At 48.0% G+C, this 19,100-nt stretch overlaps 1 protein-coding gene across 1 annotated transcript in view; it reads right to left on the bottom strand.

The window, feature by feature from the left end:
- Positions 1–19,100, bottom strand: part of bach2b (BACH transcriptional regulator 2b) — a 65,991-nt gene that overhangs the window by 16,488 nt on the left and 30,403 nt on the right. The window contains exon 2 of the mRNA XM_084699317.1: positions 5,813–6,067. Coding sequence (XP_084555443.1) covers positions 5,813–6,055 — 243 coding nt within the window. The 5' untranslated portion in view covers positions 6,056–6,067. The remainder of the gene's footprint in view (positions 1–5,812; positions 6,068–19,100) is intronic.

Genomic DNA, 19,100 nt, shown 5'->3' with positions numbered 1-19,100 from the left:
GTCTGTGGAAGTCTTCCAACACAGAACCGCATGTTCTGAGAAGCCAAGTCTACATGCTGCAGCTGTACGACCGTCAGTCAGACAGTCAGCCAGACAGACAGTCAGACAGCCAGACAGCCAGTCAGCCAGCCAGCCAGCCAGCCAGCCAGCCAGCCAGCCAGCCAGCCAGCCAGCCACAGCTCCCTCTACGATTCCGGCAGCCCAGATCCAATCCATCATTGTTGAGCAAAACCTGCTGACTCCATATCTGTGTGGGGGGGGATACTGCATGTGTGTGTGTGTGTGTGCTCATACAAGGTGGATGGGTTAGTGTGTGTATGGTGGGCTGGGGGAGGGGAGGGGAAAGGCTTTGAGTGGACTATCCACTATTGATGAGCACAGCAACTCTGCTATAGTTCCGCAGCAGTGCTCCAGACACACATGCACACACGTAATCCCTACAGAGCAGACAGTGCCCCCAAACAAGGAGCTTGTGTGGGTCAGCTGACTGCTGTGCTCCGCCCATTAGCCCCCAGTCACTTCCCCTCCTCTCAGGCGCAGGCAGAGCGGATCCAGCCAGGCGGATCTATAAAGGTAGAACAGTGGTCTGGTCTGCTGGGCCGACACACAGCCTGCTGAGTGAAAGTGCTGAGTGAACCATGGATCTATTTTCAGCTTGGATCAGCAGCAGCTGCCTGAGGGAGTCCATCTTTATGTGCGCCCTGCGCCATGTGAGATTACTCCCAGTGTTACAACCAGCACCGCAGCCTTAATGAAGGAGGGAGAGAGGGATCCCACAGAGAAAGAGAGATAGATGGATGGAGAGAGAGATTAAAGGAGGAGGGGGGGGGTGAAGTGAAGGAATGAGCAAAAACAAGAAAGGATTTAGTGGCAAAACTCTGAAACATAAAAGGGATGCAGAATGATAGGGTGGGGGTAAGAGGAGGATAAAGACTGTTTCCGTAACATTAGTACAGACTTTGACAAACGAGGCGTTCCGTCCCGTTTACTGTATGAATTGTGACAAACAGACAAATTCATCGGGTGTTTTGTGCTAACGATGTGGACTTCTGGACCTGGTCTCCCCCTACAGTGTGGTTGGGTGGACCACGCCGTCACTAACATATCCGCCTGGATCATTCTCATGGCATTTTAGGGAAATCTGCCAAATGTCCTTTCATAAACAACTCAGTTCCCTGTCCCTCTGGGAGATCCATGGTCTTACACCGGCCTTTTGCCTCTCTGGAGTTGAGATGGGCAAATTTATGCAAATGTACGCTGGCGAATTTATGCATGTCATGCATTCTAATGAGAACGCCGCATGCATCACAATGGAGCGCTTCCCTGCCTGCGCTAACGACAAAAATACTCCACCTCCACTGGAGGACACTACAGCCATCGCTGCTCTAACATTGGCTGAGTAACCTCACATTAACCTCTGGATTCATGAAGGGACAATGAAGGGTCTGAGTCACAGCTCAACTAGGAAACACTTCTACTACAGCCTCCGAGCCTGTTTGACCTGGCCGGACATCAACGGGCAGAGGTAGAAACGATGAACTCATGACAAAGATCAAGCTCTCTGGTCAACCTAACGTTTTATTTGTTTATGTATTCATTTCACCTCCATTAATAACACAGGAAGTCACTTCTGTAGCTAACATGAGTGCATCATCTCACTAACAGCCACACTGCCAGCAGGAACAAAATGTTTTTGCACAGTAACAGCATTAGACAGTCAGACGGTTCGAGTGCTGAGCCGTCTGTAAGTAAACGTCCCTCTGACGGGATTAAATCAGATACTGTACTTCCTAATCCTCTGGTAGTGAAGCTTACGGCGAGCGGCCAGACACGGTGGAGGACGTGACCCTGGCCCTTTAAGTTAAGGACACTCCAGGCCTTCAAAATAAAAGCCCCTTCTCGTTCCACTGAGGGCTCTTTGTTTCTGTAGAAACAGACGTGTTCACTGCGGAATCTCCTCACCTTTCGGACACCCTGGGCGCTGAAGGAGCCCCCACGCCAGCTAATGGCTACTTGTCTGTCCCGCGAGGGTTAAACAAAGAGACCTGTAAACACACCCAGATCACTCGACAGACTCTCCACTGGATGTGAGACCCAAGGTGCTTCAGTTGCCCTACCAGACAAAGAGCCTGGATCTCACCTGTCAGCTTAGTATCTGAGACATGCCCTTGTAGATCAGAGTACCCCCTGTCTGGACCAGGGGTGTGTGTGTGTGTGTGTGTGTGAACACCATCCGTCCCAGCAGGGGGTATTGTCTTCTCACCTTCCCCTTCCTCCCCCTCCAGGCCCCACCTTCAGTGGGGTGAGTCTGCGTGCTCCTGCCATCTGTCTAATAAGCTGGGAACATGTGATAGGCTCCTGATGGCCCTCGCTGTTTATCAGATCCCAACCCCGCCATCTATCGCTTAAGGCTGGGAGGGGGGGGGACACACCTCATCTACGCCTAGATTTGACCAAGCACATTATATTTCCTATCCCCTCCCGCGGCCCTAGCTAAAACTCTCGCTCTTAACAGTAGGAACCGCTGCAACAAGACTTTCAGACCTGGGTGTTACATTCAAAGAAATGGGAATGCCATCTAGGTCCTTCTCTCTTTACTTCTCTGAGGAGATTAACTGATTATAACCCATTAAACAGTGAGTTTCAAATATTTCCAATAGTCCCCACAGCGTAAGTATTTTTTTCTGATACTGTAGAAAGCTAGCTTAGTTAGCTGCCGGCCAAAATTACCTAGAATTATACTCAAAGCAACGCTACTACCATGTTAATGTTACTTGCTAGCCTTCTGAAGCCATACTAAAGCGTTAGTCGTATATTTTTTGTCTGTCGGAAATGTTCAATTTTCACTGTAGCACCCACTTTCGAAAGCTCACATATGTGACGCTACTCCTCAAGACAGCAGCCGCGGTCACGACTGAGAGAAAAGCTAACAAACAGGAGGTGGTCTGAGGTGTGTGTGTGTGTGTGTGTGTGTACAAGCACCCTCAGTCTGCTGAATCACAGGCTGGCCTCTCCTGTTTGTAAGGAGTCTACCAGAGCAGAGCACACCTTCCTTGGCCTCCCCCTGCTCTGGTCTGGATTCAATCACACTGCAGTCTGGGCCTTTCCAGGCCAGACATAGATTTCCCAAGCTGAGGTCAAATAGGAATGCGCAAACAAGTGTAGAGCAAACCAGCAACGGTATGAATGAATATTTGAACGTATTCAGTCCATGCAATCATTTCAATAATCCCAATCCCAATCACTCAGTGAATTAGTTTCCTTGTACAATACAAAGGAAAATAGTCACGCTACATCCAGTATAGGAATGACATCATCCAATGATTTATTTTATTCTCCTTTTTCACAGCGGAGGCTTGTTTAGGGTATGCTTGGGGAGTGAGGAGGTAATGTGACAGCTCAGTCGCAGTCACAGTCAGACCGAATCAGACTCTTACACCCAGTTTCATCACAACAGAGATCTGCGATGGGAGACGACCTCACTGCTGGCTCCTCTCCAGCGGAGGGCTCTCTGTTTGAGAAACCGCTGCAACAATCATCAGTGATGTCGAGAAGTGCTCTTATGTGCGTATAGCCTTCACCTTTCCTAACTAACCCTGAGTCCCTGATCTTCCTCCCCCGTGCTGGTTAAGGGAAAGGTGGCTGTAGGGAGACCAGACAGGATTGTTTGGATCTCATGATCAGATTCTCTCAACAAAGGCTTGATTAACAAGCTCCCTCTCTGAAACCGCAGTGACATGATGATGATGTCACTAACCTGACACGGCTCCCGGAACCTCTGGGGTAATGAGGTCATCTGGGAGGAAAGAGGGAGGGAGAGGGAGGAAGGGGTGGTTTCAAGAGTCTTTGTTTCACATTTCATCTGCGCTTTTCTCTTTCTATCTCTTTGTCTTTCCTCTCTCCCTCTCTCTCTCTCTCTCTCTATCTCTCTGTCTCTCTCTCTCTGTCTCTCTCTCTCTCTCTCTCTCTCTCTGTCTGTCTGTCTGTCTGTCTGTCTGTCTGTCTGTCTGTCTGTCTCTCTCTCTCTCTCTCTCTCTCTCTCTCTCTCTCTCTCTCTCTCTCTCTCTCTCTGTCTCTCTGTCTCTCTCTCTCTCTCTCTCTCTCTCTCTCTCTCTCTCTCTCTCTCTCTCATCCTTCAGTAGAGCTACCTGGCTCCTGACCAGGAGCCCGTGTCACAGACAACTCTGCCCAGCTGACCGAGCCTTGAAGGCCCAGGATGTTGCCGTCTGGCTGGGGTCGAAGGCTCTCTGAGCGCCCTGGCCCCTCCACAGGGGAGCCCCTCCCAGGGGAGCCTCTCCCAGGGCCCAGGAACAGAGAAGCGGCTCTTGTCACTGCAAGTTACTCAGACCAGGACGTCAGAAGACCTTTAAACCTGAGTGATGACATTAAACGACTGACATTCCTCAATCTGAAGACAGTGCCCTGTCTAGACAGAGTGACAGAGATGTTATCTCCTCACAAGGGGACACAAAAGGCAGAGCCTCACTGGTAGTAACAAAACGTTGGCCCAAGCGGAAGAATTGTTTTAGTCAAATTCAAATGTTTTAAATGAGAGCTTATTACATTTTCAGTACATTTATATATTTTTTACACAATTGGAAGTGTCCTTCAATTGTATACATTTTGTACATTCACATACTTATTGAGAACATTTAATGTAGAATTTTCATCATTTCTGCATGATGAACGCACAGTATAATAGTTAAGCGAGGGAACTAGTTTAGGTGCACATTTTTATCACGAAAGCTCCAAAGACTTTGCTTTCATCATGTTATGATACACTGTATATTTGCTTGGATGTGCTTTCCTGTTATCCTGTCATATTTTAAGTAGTAGGATGAAGGGACAAGAGATTTGGTTGGAATCCCAACAAGAGTCACTCTTTCCCTGACACATTACAGAAAGAGGCTCTTGTTGAAGGATGTCACTTTCCACGCTCACACATCATGCACCTGAAACAGCCAGCAGCTCATGGTTTATTCATGGACAGAAACAGTGAATGAAAGGGATTCTGCTTTGAGGGTTGGGGAGCCTTTCCCTGCAGTCGTTCTCTTGAGTTAGTGAGAGACAAAAAGCACATAATGCTAATTTTATATAAGACAGAAAGGGACTGATCTCCATGGTGATGGGGTGAGGCCGATGACTCTTCTCCAGTCGGCGTGGTGACCAAGTCTTTTGACAGGCGTTTCCTTATTAATGCACGCTCACCCCTCCCAGGAAGAACAGCTCTCCTTCACACATGTGGTGTTTGCCCCAGTTTTGTTGGCACATGTATGCATGTGTAAGTGTGTGTGCGTGCAGGCATGCTTGTGCACACGCACACACACAGTCATGTGTGTGCGTGCAATTTGAGAGAGTGTGACATGACTACGTCAGTGGAGAACTGACGTATGCGTGTGCGGTGGTGGCTAGCTTTGAAGGGGTGAGGTAGGAGTGACAGAGGAGGGTGGGGGGAGGGGAAGGTGGGAGAGGGGAGGGGCAGGGGGAGGGAGAGGGGTCGGAGGCAGAGCAGACGCCAGTAAAAGGGTGATAATTGGCAATCTAGGGCCTCCATTCTCTCACCAGCTCTGTTCCTAGCACCTCTCAAACATAGCCACCCCACAGCTATCACTAGCGAAATTAAAACACTGTTAGCGATGTCATCCATCCTCTTTGAGAAGGCAGAACAGACACTCCAGACACCGCTCGACGGTGAAGAGATCACAGGCATTACAGTGAACTAGATTACAGGATAGCTGTTGAAGCCGTGTAAAGAGTCACACCAGAAGTGTGGAATGTGTTGAGACAGGGTGTTGCCACGTCAGGTACATACCTCCTCTGGTAGGGTAAGGACCAGGCCATTCTCCGCCTGTCCCACCAGCACCTGCAAGAAGTACTCACTGCAGGCGGCCAGGACAGCCCTGTGCCCACGGAATTCCTTGCCCTCCGCCAGGACGGTCACATCGCACAGGATATCCTGTTTCCGCTGGTCATTCAGGCACAGGAGGATATTGGTACAATGAACCGTCGACTCATACACATACATGGAGGCTCCAGGATTCTCATCCACGGACATTCCGCTTACGCCCTGGAAATAGAAGCACAACAGAGGGGGGTCAGTTTACAGTGCAGCCCAGCCAGCCAGCACATACCTCTGAGCTGACATCAGCTCACCGACAGCCCCAGCACAGCCCCATGATTCAACACATAAACCATGACCACCTCCTCCAAGATCCACGGACTCCCTTCCCCTACATGCGCACGCACACGTGGTCTGACACTCGTCTGTAAAACCTTACCCCGTTCAAACTCGCTGGCTCTCTCCTGAGTCTTCTATACAACACACACACACTCTCAAACTGTTCAAACCAATTCAAGCAATCAAGAAAAGTGTGACGCGTAACCAACTTCTTTTCACAGAAACGCTGAAAGGTGTCCCAGAAAGCCCACAGATGTTTGTATGTAGCGAGAGCCATGTGAAGGAAGACTGAAGAACGAACTAATGTCCCACTCGCCCTCTCTGTGGCGCTGCACAGGTTTCTTAGTTTAAGCTCCTAGAAGCCTGAAACTTGGCTTTGGTCCTTGAAGGGAAGCGCTTCCTCCCCCACATGCACAGTCAATTGCTCAAGCGTCAAATTCGCAATTCCAAAATATTCCAAATGTTTTTAAACAGCTTGAGTGAAGATAATTGAAAAGACAGGTTTTCTAAAGAGGAACGTCTTTATCTCGGCTTGCACACTTTCTCGGTCTGTGCCGAACGAGCGGCGCTCGTAAAACACTTTGAGAAGAGCTTTATAAATATCAAAGCAAAACAACGTGAACAGCAGCTTGGTTTGGGAGCTGTGAAACGAACACATCCAGCAGCTCCGGCCGGGCCCATCTTCCCCCTCTGGTGAGGGCTGAGCTGCATGACTACGGCGTTCTCTTTTAAAACACACAGGTCCTCAGAAGTCCTGTACTGGGAACTGGCTGAGTGTTTCCAAGAGTAACCCTGCCAAACCTTCTCCTCTGTTCCCCCAGCTGTGACAGGAACGCAGCTAACTTTCCTCAGAGACTTCATACACTTTGCTACCCTACTTTGTCCAGGGTTGGTTTACCAGACTGCCCTGCTCGACTGTCTCTGAACACAGAACACTTTGTAAATTCACTGATCAGTCACATTGAACCCCTTGTGACCATGAAATGCTTTGAATGACCTTTTGACACTGCTTCTTTTGGGAAGTTTGGCTCCAGTCAGGTAGTAGATCTTGTTTCCTGTATCCTCCAGCTCACTACTTCAGAGGGAAGACCCGCCCACGCCCCCCTCCCCACAACGCCCCCCCCCCCCTCCCCCTTCTCCCGTGTCAAAATGGAGACTTCACTCCAGCAAATGGAAACATCTCCACAGAAATAGAAAAGCGCTGTAATCCAAGTGGAAGTGGACTGGGTAAGATAGTGAAGGAGTCTTATTTAAGACACAGTTGGACTTTAGTTACCGATTAAGCTTCAGGTCATCATTTTAGCTCATGTTGAACCTGTCAAGTCCAAGTTGTCATAGACGTCTTCCTCAATAAACAAATCTAATGTTGACGTGATTGCCTGTAGTGGCTATCGCTGAGTCCGGACTCCTAGCCCTGCTTCTGCATGACATGTTTATTTCCAACAAAACATGTTTTTGTTGTCTTGGTTGGATAATGAGCTGTCTTCCAAGAATAATGTTTCCAGATGTGGTTGTAAGGTTCACTACCATCCAAACATGCTATTTCTGCTCTGGAATGTGCATTTTGCCCTGCTAGAATTTTAGGATGCCTTTTCACAGTGGAAGAAAAATAAAAGGATGATCTAGTAAACGCAAACACACACACCCACAGACACACGCACCGCAAAATATATGGTTACGGTTGCATTCTGATTAGAATTGCTGAGGGATGCAAAACTTGGCAGTCGTCATTTTTTTTGTTCCGTCTTTCAAGGGTATATTTCTAAAGCAGTTTTTTTCTTTCTTTTTTCTACAAGCGATGCAGCTAACCGGCTTTGTGACTACACTCCCTGCTCTGATCAAAAGCGCAGTGTGCTGATGAATTTTCGACACTTGTCAGCCAGGCTGACTGGAGGGCTTTAGTAGCTCGTTCCCCTGGAGCGACGAAGCTGATCTGAGGGAGGCTGATTAACAAGACTAATATGGCTGGAGATGAGTTAGCGCCTCTCTCCCTGCGGTACCTATCATGCCTGAGTAGGGAGGGTAAATGTCTGTTGCAGGTCTGCTTAGCCCAATGTTAGCCCAGCTCTGCCCTGATGTAGGCTATGTGTAACAGACGTGGTGACCAGCACGACCACTACCAGCTACGCTAACGAAAAACTAGCGATTCTCAGGCGCGGGTGGCCTGGCTGTCATACATACCTGAGGAGTAAGTTTAACCGACCGACACCGGCAACATGCACACGTGTGTCACTCCGCTCTGTGCCGGCACAAATAATCTGCTAGCGGCACACACAACCACACACTATATTCACACATTCCCTCTTTTATATCTCTGCGATTTCAGCTGTCCACGATGGCTTTCCCGTTTGAATGGAGTCGGAGAGAATGTTGACTACTGTTTCATTATTATTAATATTTCATCCATCACTGTCACCAGGCTTCAAAAAAGAAGCGCCTGCGGAAAAAGTCTCCTCCGTGCCCAGCTGTGAACTGTCACTTCAACTTCCCCTATGGACGAGGTACACATGAGGCGTAAGTCTCAAAACAACAGACTAAAAAATATATATAATTTTTTTGTCGTGTTTACTACTGAAAATCCAGACTGGACCATACTAGATACTGATTTGAGACTTCCCTGATGGTATGATTTTCCATAGCTCAAAGTCTCTGAGGGAAAAGGAAAGTGACAGCATCATGATGGGTTCTGTGATGTGTACCCTCCCCTGCCTCCTCCCTGTCTCTTAGGAGTGATGTGGAGGGACCTTCAGGCTGGAGGAGGATCAGGAGGGTGGTGGGGGCTGGGCTGGGGCTGGGGGAAGTGATGGGGGCTGGGCTGGGGCTGGGTGTAGTGATGGGGGCTGGGGCTGGGGGACGTGATGGGGGATGGGCTGGGGGTGGGGGATGGGGTGAGGTTGGGGGAGTATCTGAATAGAACAAAGCCTACAAAGCAACACTCACGTCAGGAGAGAGATCACGTGACTCCCGTCAGAAACCCGAGCATCACCCCCCCCCCTCCCTCAAGCCCCCGGATGCCATGACAACGCAATCCCTTGGATGTACTGTACGATCCCGGGCGTTTCCGCAGTATGCTCTGTACGGCATGAGCCTCGTCCCTGGAAACCACACAGAGGAACAGGTCTGAGTCGACATGTTCCCTCAACCTTCGCTACGCCCATTGTCTCTGTCACCTTGCAGGCCTGCTTGTGTTTTTCGGTAAGCTAAGTTGCTAAGTGACAGTTGTCCTTTGAAGTCTTGCGTTTTCCTGTGAAGGAGGGGCTTCGCAGGGCCCCTAAGACCGTCTGCAACTGCCAGTCAAGCGTGCTCTGAAACATTTCCTTCAGCCGCACTGAAACAGAATCAAATTCACTGGCTCATTACATCAAAGCTCCAGTAGGTATTAATCATGGGTCTCTGTAACAAATGCTCTTGTTCCAATGACTCACGGGTATGAATCTACATTCAGAGACAGAGTACACTCCAAAGGCTTTTCATGAAACCCCTTTAATGGAGAATTCACATTATTTCCACATCGTTCATTATTGTGACTGTGCAGAGAGAGGTTGATGTTTCTCATCATTAGATTGTCCTTGTGCAACAATGTAGCAGATGCTGACGTAAGCAGCACTCAGGTTTGTCAGCAGAAACGGACTCTACAGATAATGACGCTACTTGTCGACTAACGAGAGGGTCACAAATGGGTTTGTTTCTAGCACGGAAAGATTTTGTTTCTAAAGAAAAAATAAAAACTGTAATCTCCCCTCGTGGCAGCTCCTCGTAAACAGGACAGATGCAGGGTCGCTCCGTCAGGGAGAGCAGAGTCGTCTCCAGATGTCCGCTATTACAACTAGGATGACCATGAGTTTAATCACTATTGTCAAATTCAGCCTGAGTAACACATTCTGGGAATGCCAGGAAAAGTATAAATGATGACACCACTATTTTGATCAAAGGAGAAAACTATTGGCGGGTGCAACTTCAAAATCAACTATTGTATATTTTAATGATAGAAACATCGATCATCTATTAACCTCTTGGTTTAACAAACTATTGCCTTGCTCTCTACCATCCTGCAATGTAAAAGGTTGTTTTGGACTCGGGTCCTCATGAATGAATCAATTTATTCAGACAAGATCCTATAATTCTTAAACTAGCCATTCCCTCATTTCATTATTCTCAGATTCACAAGTCCTCTTAACAGTACAACGTATTATTACTCTCCCACAGGGAGTTATAGCATTCTGCTTACCTCCTGTAGGGACTTGTGTAATTTTAATGTATTAAACTGCTATATTAAATCTATTACATTTTGCATTGAAATTTCAATCACACGTTGGGTTCCTGCACTACATACTCTCGCTGCCATTGAGGTAATTATTCCCTCAGACTGTTAAACGGATTTGGTCTGGGGCTTTAGGTAAGTTAATTGTGCAGATTAATGACAGAATCTTTCCTTGGTGAAAAATGTAGGACTATTAGGCAGAAAACCCTTGAGGTGGTGGAAAAATCTAGCAAAATGGTCCTCAGTCAACACCAGTCATATGCTGGACTTAACAAAACAGCCTCATTAATATTCAGCACGATCTGTGATAATCACCCCCATGGTGGCAGTTCGTTCTGATCCAAACTGCAGTCCTCATCAGAAAACTGTTAATGGCTCATTATATAATATCACCACTAGGAGCCTGTGGAAAAGGAATTGATTAAGCAGGGATCACTATATCAAAGCACCAACAGAGAATGGTAATGATAATAGAGTCTCAAGTGCAGCCTTCATCTGACCTTAGATGTCGTCATGGTTATTAAGAACAGACAATTTGTTTCTGACGATCTGTTTTTGAGAGGGAGGAAGAGAGATATAAATATATAGAGAGAGAGGGGGAGAGAGAGAGACACAATGGACGTGTAGCCTAGGAGTAGAGAAGGCAGATTTTTCAGTGGGGACTCTGACCACAGAAAGGCGTGAGGCATCAGTGTCTAGTCACCCTCAGCCTTGTAGATAAGGCCAGACTACGTGGCCCTCAGAGGACATTAAGGTGCTGATATTGATTCAGAGATTGCGAAAGAAAGGCAGAGATGTTAGACACACAAACCATCTGTAGCCCTTTAGGCCTACAGAGCCCACACAGCATCTGAGGAAAAAGCCATCCTCTGAACACCCAGGATCAACAGCATCATCCAGATGAACATCCTAAGAGCATTTTGTGTTCGGTGTCTCCGGGTTTGGAACCATTCAGATCGGAACCAACCATCGATATAGTCCTTGCTAATGACGGTTCATGTCAAATGAGCAGTGCATGCACAGTAGGATCATATCTCACACACACAGTTTATGGAGCGTGTAAACAGCGTCTGGGTGACAGTGTTTACAGACGAGGCTGATCTGGTGAGCGGTGAAACAGGCCGACCGTCAGGAGGCAGGCCTGAAGGGGAGCCCTGCGCCACTGTCACCCAGTCCAACCAGGCTCGCGTGGGTTCATTAAACCTGACTCAATCTGCAAATGGATCCACAGCCCCTCAGCCGGACAGAAATCAATACTTCCTCTCCCCACACTTCGATCCTGGGCCGGAGCAAAACCAGCAAATGATCAATTTTCTCTCCCTGAACCTGAAATATTTATGCATGGGATTCCTTGTGGCGCTGATGAAGTGTACTGCTCAGAACTGACAGCTTGGGTAGACCAGAACAGGGAGATAGCCAAACCAAACTACACTCTGAGCCAGACCCAGGTGGATCTCCAAACCAAACTACACTCTGAGCCAGACCCAGGTGGATCTCCAAACCAAACTACACTCTGAGCCAGACCCAGGTGGATCTCCAAACCAAACTACACTCTGAGCCAGACCCAGGTGGATCTCCAAACCAAACTACACTCTGAGCCAGACCCAGGTGGATCTCCAAACCAAACTACACTCTGAGCCAGACCCAGGTGGATCTCCAAACCAAACTACACTCTGAGCCAGACCCAGGTGGATCTCCAAACCAAACTACACTCTGAGCCAGACCCAGGTGGATCTCCAAACCAAACTACACTCTGAGCCAGACCCAGGTGGATCTCCAAACCAAACTACACTCTGAGCCAGACCCAGGTGGATCTCCAAACCAAACTACACTCTGAGCCAGACCCAGGTGGATCTCCAAACCAAACTACACTCTGAGCCAGACCCAGGTGGATCTCCAAACCAAACTACACTCTGAGCCAGACCCAGGTGGATCTCCAAACCAAACTACACTCTGAGCCAGACCCAGGTGGATCTCCAAACCAAACTACACTCTGAGCCAGACCCAGGTGGATCTCCAAACCAAACTACACTCTGAGCCAGACCCAGGTGGATCTCCAAACCAAACTACACTCTGAGCCAGACCCAGGTGGATCTCCAAACCAAACTACACTCTGAGCCAGACCCAGGTGGATCTCCAAACCAAACTACACTCTGAGCCAGACCCAGGTGGATCTCCAAACCAAACTACACTCTGAGCCAGACCCAGGTGGATCTCCAAACCAAACTACACTCTGAGCCAGACCCAGGTGGATCTCCAAACCAAACTACACTCTGAGCCAGACCCAGGTGGATCTCCAAACCAAACTACACTCTGAGCCAGACCCAGGTGGATCTCCAAACCAAACTACACTCTGAGCCAGACCCAGGTGGATCTCCAAACCAAACTACACTCTGAGCCAGACCCAGGTGGATCTCCAAACCAAACTACACTCTGAGCCAGACCCAGGTGGATCTCCAAACCAAACTACACTCTGAGCCAGACCCAGGTGGATCTCCAAACCAAACTACACTCTGAGCCAGACCCAGGTGGATCTCCAAACCAAACTACACTCTGAGCCAGACCCAGGTGGATCTCCAAACCAAACTACACTCTGAGCCAGACCCAGGTGGATCTCCAAACCAAACTACACTCTGAGCCAGACCCAGGTGGATCTCCAAACCAAACTACACTCTGAGCCAGACCCAGGTGGATCTCCAAACCAAACTACACTCTGAGCCAGACCCAGGTGGATCTCCAAACCAAACTACACTCTGAGCCAGACCCAGGTGGATCTCCAAACCAAACTACACTCTGAGCCAGACCCAGGTGGATCTCCAAACCAAACTACACTCTGAGCCAGACCCAGGTGGATCTCCAAACCAAACTACACTCTGAGCCAGACCCAGGTGGATCTCCAAACCAAATTACACTCTGAGCCAGACCCAGGTGGATCTCCAAACCAAACTACACTCTGAGCCAGACCCAGGTGGATCTCCAAACCAAACTACACTCTGAGCCAGACCCAGGTGGATCTCCAAACCAAACTACACTCTGAGCCAGACCCAGGTGGATCTCCAAACCAAACTACACTCTGAGCCAGACCCAGGTGGATCTCCAAACCAAACTACACTCTGAGCCAGACCCAGGTGGATCTCCAAACCAAACTACACTCTGAGCCAGACCCAGGTGGATCTCCAAACCAAACTACACTCTGAGCCAGACCCAGGTGGATCTCCAAACCAAACTACACTCTGAGCCAGACCCAGGTGGATCTCCAAACCAAACTACACTCTGAGCCAGACCCAGGTGGATCTCCAAACCAAACTACACTCTGAGCCAGACCCAGGTGGATCTCCAAACCAAACTACACTCTGAGCCAGACCCAGGTGGATCTCCAAACCAAACTACACTCTGAGCCAGACCCAGGTGGATCTCCAAACCAAACTACACTCTGAGCCAGACCCAGGTGGATCTCCAAACCAAACTACACTCTGAGCCAGACCCAGGTGGATCTCCAAACCAAACTACACTCTGAGCCAGACCCAGGTGGATCTCCAAACCAAACTACACTCTGAGCCAGACCCAGGTGGATCTCCAAACCAAACTACACTCTGAGCCAGACCCAGGTGGATCTCCAAACCAAACTACACTCTGAGCCAGACCCAGGTGGATCTCCAAACCAAACTACACTCTGAGCCAGACCCAGGTGGATCTCCAAACCAAACTACACTCTGAGCCAGACCCAGGTGGATCTCCAAACCAAACTACACTCTGAGCCAGACCCAGGTGGATCTCCAAACCAAACTACACTCTGAGCCAGACCCAGGTGGATCTCCAAACCAAACTACACTCTGAGCCAGACCCAGGTGGATCTCCAAACCAAACTACACTCTGAGCCAGACCCAGGTGGATCTCCAAACCAAACTACACTCTGAGCCAGACCCAGGTGGATCTCCAAACCAAACTACACTCTGAGCCAGACCCAGGTGGATCTCCAAACCAAACTACACTCTGAGCCAGACCCAGGTGGATCTCCAAACCAAACTACACTCTGAGCCAGACCCAGGTGGATCTCCAAACCAAACTACACTCTGAGCCAGACCCAGGTGGATCTCCAAACCAAACTACACTCTGAGCCAGACCCAGGTGGATCTCCAAACCAAACTACACTCTGAGCCAGACCCAGGTGGATCTCCAAACCAAACTACACTCTGAGCCAGACCCAGGTGGATCTCCAAACCAAACTACACTCTGAGCCAGACCCAGGTGGATCTCCAAACCAAACTACACTCTGAGCCAGACCCAGGTGGATCTCCAAACCAAACTACACTCTGAGCCAGACCCAGGTGGATCTCCAAACCAAACTACACTCTGAGCCAGACCCAGGTGGATCTCCAAACCAAACTACACTCTGAGCCAGACCCAGTTGGATCTCCAAACCAAACTACACTCTGAGCCAGACCCAGGTGGATCTCCAAACCAAACTACACTCTGAGCCAGACCCAGTTGGATCTCCAAACCAAACTACACTCTGAGCCAGACCCAGGTGGATCTCCAAACCAAACTACACTCTGAGCCAGACCCAGGTGGATCTCCAAACCGACGTCAACAAGTGCGTCCTTCACTTGGGCTTGGCCAGGTGTTCTGGTGTTGAGCCTCTCTGACTGTGATGAGCCCCCAGGGCCCTCCTGAGGCTCTGCAGTCCACACCACAGAGCTCCAGCCTGGCTGACAGTGATGAATGAGTCTGTCTTTCTGTCTCTCAGCTCACAGGGGGAGCGAGAGGCAGGCATCTGGACGAACCCAAACCTTCTCTGAGAACTGCCAGCCTTCCAATTAGAAGCCCTCCTCTCACTGAGGAGCACTGTGGTCCACAACCTTAACCACGTGAATCGATATTTAAGACCCCCCTGCCAGGAATTTCACCCCTCTTAACAGAAGTTATTACAAACAACAGTACAAGATTAAAGACAACTGGATGTACTATGTTGACACAGCACTACCAACAGACGGTAGACTATCAAGTGAAAAAGGAGAGTCAAGCGGTGTCAATCCGACATTTACAAGCAGGCATTTCAACCTTTCAGAGGTTTTGAGGTGATGTGATTCCGCAGGGACGGCTTCACAAGACTGGCTCGCGGGCTTGCGATGACTGGCCCGGCATCACAAAACAACAACACAGCAACATTTTAACCACACGACTTCCCGACCTAAAGTCAAGTTAACTCTCCCGGCGCTAACGCCATCCAGCACACAGCACGTGTAGTTACCTCAGAGGGACATCTGAAGAGATCCAGTCATCTCCAAGCTAATCCAAACCTCCAGCCTTGTCAACTGTATCATGTCTCACGATGTGTTGCTGAGTGCATCTGTGCATGAAAGTGTGTGGGAGGGTGTCTGTGTGCGTGCATGCGTGCGTGCGTGTGTGACGGCATGTCCCAGTATTTCAGGCTCTGCCTCGCTGAATGCAGCTTGCATGAATCATGGTTCCCCACATTGTGGATCAGAAAGCCTTGTGAGTCATGTGACTGTTTTGAAAGGTAACAGTCCTGTGACAGAAACACTGGTTCATCCGTAGATCAGAGGCCCATGTCCAGCAGTGTGATTGTCAAATCAAAACACACACTCAGATGCAAGCAGAGAAAGAAGAATATCTGGTCTTCTGCTGTTGACCGAATCACCAACATTAAGTCAAAACCGCTCTCCTCCTCCTTCTTTGTTATCAGTTTAATGAAAACTGAAACCCTTTAACTGACATTCAACCACAAACACCCTTTGTGATGTAAACCACAATGAGGTCTGATGCTGGAAGAACACCCAAAACTCTCGCCTAGGCATGAAACTGGGGAGGGGGAGAGCCTAACAGCAGGGAGCTAGGCTCTGCTTCTGAATTATTTTTTTATATCTTTTAATCTGTGACTGACAATTTGCCTGCCAACAAAACTTCGGTTGTTCATGGAAAAATACAAACCAACGGAAAGTCTACCCGTAGGAAAGAGGTGACGAAGAAAAAACACCCACGTCAAACCCACAAACGCTAAGTGTGTGTTGGGGTGTGTGCCTGTGTGTGTGGGGGTTGTGCACACGGTACGCATCCGTTGATATGGAAGTGAAAAAGCTATTCCTACGTCTCCCTCACATATAGACTATAAGACTAAATAGCAGTAGCCTTTGAGTTATACATGCATTGACGTACAAACCACAGACGTCTTTCCAACAGAGATCAAAGGGCAGAGCGTCTTCCATAACAACCAGAGCAGCAGAAGAAAAGACCAGAGTCAAATCAAGCCCTGTTCTGCACAGCGTGCTGGATGAAAATGTCTGCTAAATAAATACATTATCATCATGGAGATATGAACTGCAAACACAGAAATATTTCTGAGAAAATGGTACCACAGTGACACATATTATCACACCAACCTAACATTTAAGCCCTGTTTCCATTGCTATTTTCTGTTTTGTATTTTACACTTTTTCGGTAGCGCAAGACAGTCAAATTGTTTCCCCCCAAGTTGATTTACCATTCATAAAAACATCAGCCTGTTAGTGAACACAGTCTGAACTGTAGTTCTTGTTTTTGAAACCACACAGTTTCTACATGGTGACTGACAGTGTGGCCACACATTTCATCTCTGGATTTTAATATCAGTATTTCCTCTTTACAACTAAAGTCATGTAGCGTGTGAGTCCCATCGCATGGAGGAATCCTTCGTAAAGTCAACAGGATGTTGTGAATCGAGAGGGGGCACAGCAGAGAGCCAGGACTGACTATGTAAGCTCCATGGTGTCAGACCAGACAAACACTCACTTACTTTCCAGTCTCCACCGCCTCTATTACTATATGTCACAAGGTAATGAGGTCACATAAATATACATGTCATTCAGAGAGTGTGTGGCTCCGGACACAGCACCCGGTGCTGTCAGTTTATACAGGCTGTGTGTGTGTGTGTGTGTGTGTGTGTGTGTGTGGGGAGGTTGCAACACATTCACACATTCCAAGGCATGAAGTGTCCTTGTATGAGCTGGCTCCCATGTCCCCAGCTGTGGCTGCTGCTCAGGGCAGGTCACAGGAGCAGGTCACAGGAGCCCTGGCAGGCCCTTTGACCCAGCGGGAAGGAGCTCACCTGGGAGCTGACGGGAGGTTACACATCGACGTGTGTGTGTGTGTGTGTGTGTAGAGGGAAGGCTGGGCCAGGCCGCCGAAGGCTCGAGCTGCACAGAACAGGTCATTTGGAGAGTGTGGTATTAAATCAAAATTTCTTATTTAGTATGCTGTAAAAGACACGTCATTGCACCATCAAAATTAAAATGAAATCAGATGGTCTCCATATTGCAAACCCCCCAAAAAAGATTGATATCAAGTTATCAACCAATCACACCTCAAGATGTGCACCAGACACAGACATACATGAACACTACCCACACGAGTAAGATTGACGAGGGCACGGATTGAAAGGTTATGGTTTGGATTTGCGCAAATGTGACTTTTGCTGTGGTTAGGGTTAGGGTTGGCTGATCAGTCACGATGAGTCAGACCCAGAGGAGAGAGAGCTGGCCCTCTGATAGGAGCCGTCACCCTAGAGACGTGAGCCACACTGGAAACAACAGCCTTACCACGGCTTCTTCGTGTGAGCGCAGCAATATCGTGTCAGTGGTGAAAATACTTTCATAAGACGTCATAATATTTGACAGTATTGTTACCGTCTCATCTTTAACAAAGAGAGGGTTAAAAAAAAAAAATATATATATATATATATATATATATTATACAAGTATTTTCGTTGTATTTTTTTCTGAATACATGAAGCACAAAGCTGAACTTCAGCTTGATCTGTGTTTCAGCTCACCTGCAGAAACCTGTCTCAGACATCTGCTTGCCTTGGCCTCGGAATAGGGACAGTGGTCAAATGACTCGGTTACTCTCCTGGGTACAGGAGATCAATATAGATCTCGAGTTATTGATCTTTCTTGATTAAAACACTGAATCTTAACAAGTCCAAGGAGAGAGGGCACTAAGAGCATTCAAGGTCTTCTGAGAAGGAAGACAGATATACACAGATACACCACACATACCCACACAACCAGAATATACAGATGGTATAGAACAGGTGGTGTAACTGCATGAAATCCGTCTCTATAAAACACTTCAAAGAAAAATCTTTAATCGCTGTTGCTTAAAAAAAGAACACAATTCAATAATTATTTGAAAGGACTCATTCACACACTGTGAGCTTGAGTGAAGGAGAAAACTAACTCCTACATTGATCCTGTGTGTTTGCAAACCAATGATTTTCTTCCAAGTGTAGAAAAGCAATGTCATGGGTTTTTGTCTAATGAGAAAATCTCTATACGTGACTCTCTACACAAAAACGCTGAAATGGAACTGTATTCAATAATTCAATAACAAACTTTGACCATGTCAAAGATGATGCAGGTGGTATTTTTATGTACGTTTTGCAACAAGAAAGGCAATTTAATTTCTCTTTCTTTATCGGGTTATTTTCTACCAGCCACACGTTTCCTGTTTCAAGCTTACGCAGAAAGGGGTGAGGGATTTTTAAAATGTTATTCACCGTTTAATTCGCTTTGCAGTAGGGGAATTAACGCACATTCAAATCATCCCTTTGACATGCCACATACCAAGGTGATAGTGGGAGTGAAGAGGTTCGAAAAGTCCAAA

Source organism: Hypomesus nipponensis, chromosome 6 (assembly GCF_054491055.1).
Source record: "Hypomesus nipponensis isolate SF chromosome 6, ASM5449105v1, whole genome shotgun sequence".
NCBI classification, from domain to species: Eukaryota; Metazoa; Chordata; class Actinopteri; order Osmeriformes; family Osmeridae; genus Hypomesus; species Hypomesus nipponensis.
The sequence above is the reverse complement of the archived record's forward strand: the minus strand, read 5'-3'. Positions and strand labels throughout refer to the sequence as shown.